The sequence below is a fragment of the Lolium perenne genome, chromosome 6 (genome assembly GCF_019359855.2).
Source record: "Lolium perenne isolate Kyuss_39 chromosome 6, Kyuss_2.0, whole genome shotgun sequence".
Lineage (NCBI taxonomy): Eukaryota > Viridiplantae > Streptophyta > Magnoliopsida > Poales > Poaceae > Lolium > Lolium perenne.
This window is the reverse complement of record NC_067249.2, coordinates 33,547,715-33,557,951: the sequence shown is the minus strand read 5'-3', so window position 1 is coordinate 33,557,951 and position 10,237 is coordinate 33,547,715. Positions and strand designations below refer to the sequence as shown.

Genomic DNA, 10,237 nt, shown 5'->3' with positions numbered 1-10,237 from the left:
TGTAGGGCATATATACTCAATCATGTTACTTCTCGTCCTCCATCTTTGAACATAAATTGTTCTACAATGTAAGGTCATACATACCCGCAACAATTTTTAGAGGTACTGTTTTATTTTATTTTTTCCATTTACCTTTTTTGCATTTTTTGTTGTGTACTTAATTTGCGTCATCTTGGTGCATGTTCAAGGGGAAAAAATCGTAGCGAAATTTTGAATAGGTAGTTTGTTTTGTTAGAATGCAAACTTTCAGAGAAATTTGATGGTAAAAATCCTAGACATGTATCCATGAGGTGGGATTTAGTCATGCAAATACAGGGGACGAGGTAGATATCTCTTCTGCTAGTCATTAAACATCGTACACGTTGTTTCTTTCTATCCGCTCACTTTATTGAAAGATAGGATGACACCGCATAGTATGTCGAAAATATATAGTGTCTTTATAAGAATTGGCGGAAGTAATAATGCCTTAATTTTAGGTTCATAAATAGTCAACAAACCCAGCACGCAATTCACCAATCTTTCCATAAATGCAGGCACCACCCTTATAAAGTAAGTTGCATGTATCTTCTATAGAGCAGTAGAACATGTCACCTGTTTAGCTCTCCTTACTAGGCTTGTATTTCCAAACCAACACAAATAAGTTTTGATTTGATAAAATGAGAGATCGATGTCAAATGCAAAAAAAAAAAAAGACGTAGTATTGCAGTCAGACGTTTAGTGTACTATGAATGGAAGGCGTACAGGAACAGATCCTCTGCTAGAGCTGACATCGCGGTTTCTCCACTTCTATTGTTGGAAAATTAACGGAATGATCATGCACGGAGTCTATCTCGCGTGGATGAAAATCTACAGAGTTTAGTGACACTGCCACACGAAGTTGAGCAGTGCCCTAACGCGGAGGGCTCTTGGGGGGTTTTACTGACTCGGTGGCGGAGGAGGCTGCGTGAAGCTGGGCGGGGGAGGTTAGCAGCGGCAAAGCAAACGCACCAGACTTGTTAAGTTTTCTGACCCTCTTTGCAATGCACACTGTTTTAGTGACCAATAAAATACCCTTTGTTCAACAAATTAAAGAGGTCATAAGTAATAAGTTAGATGTGTCTTTTCAGCAAAACATTTTAGTCGCACTATCTAATAAAAAAATTGGCACAGTATTCAGTTAAACGCTTAGAACACTGTGAATGGAAATGATTTCAGAAACACATCCTCTGTTCTATCAGAGTGTGAAAATCTGCGAACTTATGCCACAACAGTTTGAGCAAAGCCCTAACATGTGGAAGGTGCGAAGGTAAGTTTGGAGTTCCATGGGAATTATGAACTCACCTGATTTTCAGTAAGTGTCACACAAGAAACATATCCACGATTTGGATGCAATGAGAAGAGGGTCACACCAACGATTTGGATGCAATGAGAAAGGTATTGACAGCAGAGAAAAACATATTCCACGTAAGTGGCTCTGTAATCCCAGCTGTTAATCATTTACATATGCAAAAAACTGAAGAAAATGAATATGCAAATGCCAGCTATGATGATAATGGCAGAGCGCTGTTCGTTTAGTATTTTCGCTTCTACATTGTCTAGGTTCGCTTATGCAAGAATGCCAACGATCCGTACTTTGCCACTTCACACCACAACACAAAATATAAAATGCGCCTTTGACAAAGAACAGAGACTCACAACGAAAAGTAGAAGTACTCACTACTCAAGTACTGTCACTCTAACCCAGCTAGCCCAGGAAACGGCACAGTCTATGTAGGTATGGCAATAGGTACCCATGACCCGTGTACCCGTCGGGTAAAAACCCAATAGAAGTACGGATATGGGACAAAATATTACCTATGAATTTATAAATGGGAAAATATCATACCCATCTGGTAAGGCGGGTACGGGTATGAGATCGTAGAACTCATACCCACGTATCCATGTACCCATCTAAATTTGACAAGTAGTCCGCTGTAATATTCTAAAGTACTTAATTTCCCTCCCTAATCACACCTTTACATAGTTAGGTTGAACCTCACACTTTCCGGTATCACAATTGATGGTAGGTCAGTGAGGATTAGTCCCCTATTTAGGATTATATATTTCACTCATGTCATATTTTTTGATCAATTTGATGTGTTATAAGCACGGGTATTTACCCGCGGGTACCCATTTACCCCACTGGGTGATGGGTATGGGAAAAACTTGCACCCGTTGACAGGTGCAGGTTCGGGTGATGGGTAGGATTGAAGATGACGGGGACAGGTATGGTATAGCTCTACCCGCACCCATACCCTGCGGGTGCCATCCCTAAGCCTACGCACTACAAAAATTTCCGAGCATTGCATACGAATAAAAACTCAGACCGTCCTTAACCACAATTCAAATAGACCCAGACCTTACCACTCTACCAGAATTAGAGTTGGAGATATTAAACAAAAACAAACTCTTATCCAGCACCTTACTACAATTCCTAAGATCATAATCTAGAGAAGGTTAGCGGCATTCGCCGGGAGCTCCTCCATGACCACATTGTAGAACTTCTGGATGTGTTGAAAAACATCCTCTCATCCGTGCGGGTGATGAAGTTGACGTCAGCTCCCTTTCTCCCAATTCCCAAATTGACCACTAGAACCAATGCAATCGAGGTAGTTCTCAGGTTGAATCGGCAGTTCGTAATTGACAACGAGGGATACTTTGCTGAATGTCGATACCACAATCTAGCAGCATCGGGGTGAGCTGGGCGCCGGGGCGACGGTCCCGGGATCTCGCGGTGGAGGTGGCGGCCGCCGTGGCTGCGCGGGCAGCACGGTGGTCTGATCTCGGCTCTGTGCCTGTCATGGCGCTGGTCGGCGGGGGTGACCCCAAAGGCTATGGATCCGGTGGTGGCCGGTGAGTCCTCTGCGCCCCTCCTTCCGATGGCTCACGTTGGTGGCCTTCTTCGATTTTGGGGGTGGCGGCGGACGGCTCGTTGACGGGTCTGTGGTCGCGGCGGCTTCCTCTTTCCGCCGATGAGGTCGACCGGCGGGCGGTGATGAGGGGGCCTGCCCGTTCTGCCTAATAAAGGTGGTTGTCCTAGGGTTTCTCTCGCGTCAAGTGAAGATCGGTCGGAAGCTTCCTCCCACCAGACTGGCTGGATTGTCGTGTTCCGGAAGGTTCCGCCGGTGAAATTCATTGTGCATCGAAATTAATGCCTAAAGATTGCTGGATTGGGTGTTTTCGGTCGGGCGCACCCATATTTTTTTATCTGACCGTTTGGTTTCAGAGAGAGTGCATCGAAGTTGTGCTGGCTGTTAGTGGAAGAGCAATGGTGGTCGGATCTTGGTGGTGAGGTGGAATTGGCTTGGAGTTTCGTGACTTCAAACTTCGACTTGTATGTGAGGGGCGACTGCACAGGAGAAGTTCAAAGTTCTATCTCTCAGGATGAAAATTCAAGGTCTGCCCTTAATTGGTTGTGTCTGGCAATGTTTTTGTTGAAGGCACTGTTTTGAGAGGGAGGACTTCCTTTAGGGTGAAAATCTAAGACCTAGCGATGATAGCGTTTGGACATTGTTTCCTTCTTGGAGGCGTCGCTTATGGAGAAGCTAATCTTCTGGTATCGTCTTGGTGGTGCCAGTGTCGTTGTTTCAAGTTTTCGATCTCCGATATCTCTGCGATATTAATATATGCTTTTTATCAAAAAAAAAAAAGTGATGAGCACATTGAGCAGTGAACTCCCTACGATGGTGTCTCATGTGTTCTGCTCTACCCGAGCGTGGCAGAGACTGTGTGGTCGCTTGCCCGCTCAGCCGATATTGCTATCTTTGCCACAACGTTTTGGTCGCTGGAAGCGTCTTGTGCACCAATCCATTTGACGCGCTACTAGTTGCTTGTCTCTCCCAGGTGCCTAATAACATTTCTATAATCTGACATCTAACATGGTGCCTTTATTTAATTTGCAAATAAATGTAGTAGAAACAACATATGGCTAATCGGTTCGATCTGTAGTGATGCAGCAGTAGCATGAGTTGTCTACATAACACACTTTTTCCTTTTCCAGTCCATGATCAATTTGTTCAGTGAAGCTTCATCACAAATTCCTGGGTAGAGAAGAGAGGATGGCCCAATGGGGGAGTGTGCCCCCTTTGCCGGTGCCATCACGCATCGGCCTCTCACCTCCTCTTCAATTGCCGCTTTTCTATTCGAATTTGGAAGATGGTCAAAGATTGGCTTCACATCTACCACTTCAACCCCTCCTCATGGGATGGGTTTGACAACGTCGAGCTTTGGTGGAACTCGATTTTGCTAGCTCATGGGGGGTACAAGGGAAGCCATGGGCACCCTTCTCATGTTGGTTTCCTAGAAAATTTGGGATGAACGAAACGCAAGAACTTTCAAGCATGTCAGCACCATGCCCACCATCATCTTCGATAGAATCAAGTTAGAAGTTAGGACTTGGGTTGTCGCCGGTGCTAAGTATTTGGGTATTTTCATTGCGGGAGAGTAAACTTTGCTTCCCTCGGTGTGGCTGTAAGATTTAAATTAAAACTTGGTTCCCAAGCTTCATCCTTGTTAATGAATCAAGGCGAATCTTTTGCCTTTTCTTCAAAAACAAAATTCTTGGGTAAATAAATCTAAAAACATATGCATGTTGATCATGTTACTTTCTTTTCCCCGCCGCTGAACATTAATTGTTCTACAATACAAGGGAATGCTCGCACCGATTTTTTGTTGTTTTTTTCCGTTATTTCTTGACCCTTTTTTGTGTGTACTTTGCGTCATCTAGTGCCTTTGCCTATCACAAAGGCACGCACTTTGGCGCATGTTCAAGAAAGAATCAAAACAAAATATTCCTTAGGTATTGTGTTTTGACAGAATGCAAACTGCCTGAAAAATGATGGTAAAATCCTAAATTTGTATCCGTGAGGTGAGATTTAGTCATGCAAATGCAGACAGGCCAAAGTAGATATCTCTTCTGCTAGTCATTGAACATCTTACACGTTCTCCTCTTTCTAGCCCATCGTTAAAGAGAGGATGACAGCTCCTAGGGTTCGATACTTTTTATTGTCTAAAATACTCTTTATAAGAACTGGTGGAAGTAATGTCTTCACTGTAAGTTCATTAATAGTCAACAAGCCCAACACGCAGCTGACCAATCATTGGACAAATGAAGGCACCGCCCTTATAAAGCAAGCTGCACTACACCTGCCTCCTACGGTTGCATACTTGCATGTAGTATCTTGTATAGAGCAGTAGAACATGCCACATGCTAGGTTTGTACCACCGAACCAACAAATGAAGTTGTGATTTGAGAAAATGAGAGATCAGTATCAAATGCGCAAACAATTGACGCAAGTATTGCAGTCAGGACGTTTAGTGTATTGTGAATGGGAGGCGTTCGGGAACACACCCTCTGCCAGTTTCTGCAGGCTCGTTTCCCCACTAGCTATTCTATGGAAAATTATCAGAATGATCGTGAAAATCGACAAAGTTTACTGCCACAACGAGTCGAGCAAAGCCCGCACATAGAGGATTCTCGGAGGGTTTTACTGAATCAGCAGCGGAGAAGGAGGTTGTGGGCGCCTGGACGGAGGAGGTTGGCGGAGGCAGCCAGGGTGTGAAGGGGTAGGATTTGAATCTGCAGTGGCAACTTAGGGCCTTTTTGTTTGTGCTTTTTTTGCTTTTTGGCTTATAAAGCAAAAAAGCACCTAAATAGATCTTTATTTTAGGCTTTCAAAATCCAAAAGTAGCTTATAAGCCAAAACCAAAAAATCTAAAAAAGCCCAAACAAAAAGGTCACACCGGCGTTCCTGTGCAAGTTAGCTGGATCCTGTACCAGATGGGTTGTTCTGACCCTATTTTTTGCAACGAACACTGTTGTTTTCGGTGACCATAAAAGGCCCTTGTAATATTGTGTTCATAATGAACATTCTGGCCAAATACAGCCTAAAACTAGCAAGCGAGCTATTAATTGGGCAACACAACAAAAGAAATCGTAAGTAGATGGTGTCGTTTTCAGGAAAACATTTTAATTTCAACTACTCTCAGGCGTTTGCGTAAACAAAATTGTAAAAGTTTCGGACATCAGATATGGTTGTTAGTAACATAACAAGAAACAGTTTGAAGAACATAACCAAACGAAGGTTGAGCTCCATATAGTTCGCACCACATCATTAAAGGAAGGCTCTGGAACTGGGAAGAAAATGGTTTCACGAGATTCCGCTTGGAGAGAAGTATTTCGAACATAGGACAAACAGACGCCGCTAAAAGAAGAACAAGCAGACGCCCAAGTTGGTAGAAGTACACATATCAGTAAGGAAAACTGATTGAATTTCAAACAAAGTCCAAACTCTAAATATGTCACAGCACAAAATATAAAATAAGATTAGATTGGCTAGAACACATAGCTTCACACCGAAAAGTAAAAGTACTCATTACTCAAGTAGTGTCACTCTAACCCAGCTAGCCCAGGAAACAGCACAGCCTACGCACTACAAAAATTTCCGAACATTGCATAGGAAAAATAAGAACTCAGACCGTCCTTAACCACAATTCAAATAGACCCAGACCTTACCACTCTACCAGAATTAGAGTTGGAGATATTAAACAAAAATAAACTCTTATCCAGCACCTTACTGCAATTCCTAAGATTATAATCTAGAGAAGGTCAGCAACATTTGCAGGGAGCTCCTCAATGACCACGTTGTAGAACTTCTGGATGTCGAACAGCATCCTCTCATCCTCGCGTGTGACGAAGTTGATGGCAACTCCCTTCCTCCCGAACCGACCACTACGACCAATGCGATGGAGGTAGTTCTCAGGCTGAGTCGGCAGGTCATAGTTGATGACGAGGGAGACTTGCTGGACATCAATACCACGAGCCAGCAGGTCGGTGGTGATGAGCACACGAGAAGACCCAGACCTGAACTCCCTCATGATGATGTCCCTAGTGTTCTGGTCCATGTCTCCGTGTGTGGCAGACACTGTGTGGTCCCTTCCCCTCATCTTGTCAGTGAGCCAGTCCACCTTGCGGCGGGTGTTCACAAAGATGACACTCTGGGTAATGGCCAAGGTCTCGTACAGGTCACAGAGAGTATCCAGCTTCCACTCTTCCTTCTCAACATTGACATAGAACTGCTTGATACCCTCAAGGGTAAGCTCATCTCTCTTAACAAGAATCCTCACAGGCTTGTTCATGAACTTGCGGGTGATCTCAAGGGCCTCAGGAGGCATGGTAGCAGAGAACACCCCAACCTGAATCTTTCCTGGAAGAAGCTGGAAGATATCATAGATCTGCAGAAGATGAAGCCACAAGTTAAAGCTATGCAAAAATAATATGAACAGTTAGGGATAAGTGTATGAACGTTAATAGATCATCAACAAAGATGCATGTCAACAACACTCTAACTGATACAGATAGTATTAACTTCAAACAGTCTGTGCAAGTTGCAACAATTGTATAGCACATAAATAGTCTAACCTCTTACACAAATACAAGACATTATGGTATAGACGTTGTGGTAGGCTAACAAAACATATTACATTTAGGACTGAGGTAGTAGGTTGAGCATAGTATCATTTAAAAAAGAACATGTGCAACCGAAAACATGATATACAAAAGTTTACACATTAGGATCGTGTTTCAATGAGTAGATTGAACGTTAGAAAAGTATTAGTTTGAAACTTCAGTTAATTAAAAAAAATCTACCTTTTATGCAAGCATAGACACAAGGAGAACACTAATGCAGATGAGTACGAGTAAGAAGCAAACCTGATCCTTGAAACCACGTGAAAGCATCTCATCAGCTTCATCCAGTACAAACATCTTGATGTGATCTGGGCGGAGAGACTGCCTGCGCAGCATGTCAAACACACGACCAGGTGTGCCAACAACAACGTGCACACCACTGGCAAGAATCCTCTGGTCTTCACGAACAGATGTTCCACCAACACAGGCGTGCACCTTGACACCTAGGTAGTCACCAAGAGCACGCATGACCTTCTCGATCTGCTGGGCCAGCTCACGGGTGGGAGCAAGGACCAGAGCCTGGCAGTCGACCAAGCCATAGTCAAGCTGCTGCAGGATTCCAGAGCAGAAGGTGGCAGTCTTTCCAGTTCCAGACTGAGCTTGCTGGATCACATCGAGTCCCTTGCAGAAGGGGACGATTCCTCTCTGCTGAATGGCAGATGGCTTCTCAAAACCTACAAACAGAAGTATTTATATAAGATGGCCAAACATTTAGCTGTTATGAAATAGGGTATAAGGAACAGGAATTAGGTATATACCATAAGCATAGATGCCTCTGAGAAGGTTCTCTTGGAGGCCCATGTCATCAAAGCTCTCGTGCACTTCATCGTAGGAAGTGAAAAACTCCTCAGTGTCGCCTTGGCTCCTGCATGTTGCCACGAGCAAAAGGCATGAGCTTCATTCATATAGCATGGGATGGCTATTGGAAGACAAATAAATTGGTAGAGAGATGACTTACAGCAGCTCTGTCATCTTGGTGTCATAATGCTTGGCGTCAAACTGGGAACCCTCTGGTGCCATTCCTGCCATGACTGTATTGAACAAAGAAAGAAACTTGTTAAGAACCAGGACATGTGGTCAGCAACAGACTAAGGCATCATCAAGATGCAAGCTAATATAGCAACCAAGTTGGACCAAAAAAAGGCACTTCCAGAGGAGATTGCAACCATTATTAGGTAGAAAAAAATTAGTTATGCTTCACATCTGCAACAACTAACCACACTAGCAGTGTACCTACTACCCAATCTAGCGCAGCAGCAAGTACCCACAGTCCGCCGCTTCACAGCACGAGTAAACACTATTAGATCTATTACCAGCCAGCCAGGAACAGTCTCAATGTAAACGAAAGCATCAGCAAATCGTCGAAAGGCTAGCCTGCATCTAATCCAGGTAAAACAAATAGCTTTGCGAACTCCCTAATCCAACCACCATACAAATCTAGCTCCCCGGTTCCCGCAGTAACCAAAAAATCGCTCTTTTTAGCTACAAAATCTCGAAACGGAAGCTACAAATCGACGAATCTCGAGATCGAACGCACTCTGTCGCAGGGCCAGCTAAAAAGACGCGAAATTTCCTACCCAACCCGCCGCTCCTCATAAAAAAACCGTCTTTTTCCTGCCGGTTCCGGCCAGATCCAGCGCCGGAACGAGACTAAACCACCCCAGATCGATCGAGACACAAAACTAACTATCAGAAACCCAGATCGATCGACTATGACCAAATAGATCTTCTAAAAGCCGAGACGACGTTAGGTTACCTGAAGCGGTGGGTTGGAGAGCGGATCTGGAGGCTTGGTTGCTGTGGATTGAGCGAGCGAACCCGAGATCGCCGTCCCGGATTCGATCGAACGACTTTGGGTGCGGTGGGCAGGCGAGAGACGAAGAACAAGGGTTTGGTGGAGGTGGGGAGAGAGAAAGGCGGCTTATATTGGTCCCCGACGGAAGCGGCGGGCGGCTCGACTCCTTCTCGGCTCTCTCCACACGGGACGAGTAGGGTTTTCCTCTTCTCTCGTGGGCTTTTCGCTTGTTTTTTGGGCCTCACGGTCCATCTCCCGCTGGCCTTTTATAGGCGTCGGTCGACCCACGGGCGTCCCTGTCCCGCCCGGCGAAAAACTTTCCATTTTTGTTTTGCTGTTTTGAAGGAAAAAAATGAGAGTTTGTACCAGTCACGAGTCACGAGTCACGACGTTGTCGTTCTGTATTTTTTGTGGAGCTGCGACGCAAGAGCTGGAGTTATTTTCAAGTTTTTTTGCTAGGAGTTTGAGCTGGGCACAATTCCTGGCTGCAGCCAGCCGTGCGAGCCACGGTAGCGTCCCCGGGCATCTGGAGCCAGTTCACACGCCTACTGTCTAATCTGGTATAGTACAGTCCTACGCGTTGTACAGCACAGCAAGGAACTTGGCAGCCAAGAAACTCTCGAGAAGGCTCGATGGCACGGTCAACTGAAACAGCATCTAACTCTATTCTCCTTGCATCAGTGCTCTTGAGCACAGCCAGTTTCAAAAATTTGAAACTCCCACTTTTCAGTGCCCAAAAAGTCTGAAAAAAGTGCGTACCTAACTTTATATACATCAAGATTGTGCGTAAGAAATTTCGTTTAAAAATACGTTATATTTTAGGAAATACAGAGAACACAAATTTCTCGACAAAAATGAGCGTATATAACTCCTATATACCGTCAGAAATTTGTTGTTTTCTATATCCCAATACATCACAAGTTTTCTACGGATTTTTCTGGGGAGCATGTATACAT

The 10,237-nt window shown here is 44.4% G+C and overlaps 1 protein-coding gene across 1 annotated transcript; it reads right to left on the bottom strand.

Annotated features, from left to right (window-relative positions):
- Positions 1 to 6,366: 6,366 nt before the first annotated feature.
- On the bottom strand, positions 6,367 to 9,466 carry LOC127308940 (eukaryotic initiation factor 4A). Its single transcript, XM_051339877.2, has 5 exons — positions 9,243 to 9,466; positions 8,445 to 8,517; positions 8,245 to 8,351; positions 7,730 to 8,160; positions 6,367 to 7,251 (listed from the first exon to the last, which is right to left on the bottom strand). The coding sequence occupies exons 2-5, from the start codon at positions 8,513 to 8,515 to the stop codon at positions 6,616 to 6,618; spliced, it is 1,245 nt and encodes a 414-aa protein (XP_051195837.1). The 5' UTR covers positions 8,516 to 8,517; positions 9,243 to 9,466; the 3' UTR covers positions 6,367 to 6,615.
- Between the last annotated feature and the right edge of the window lie 771 nt (positions 9,467 to 10,237).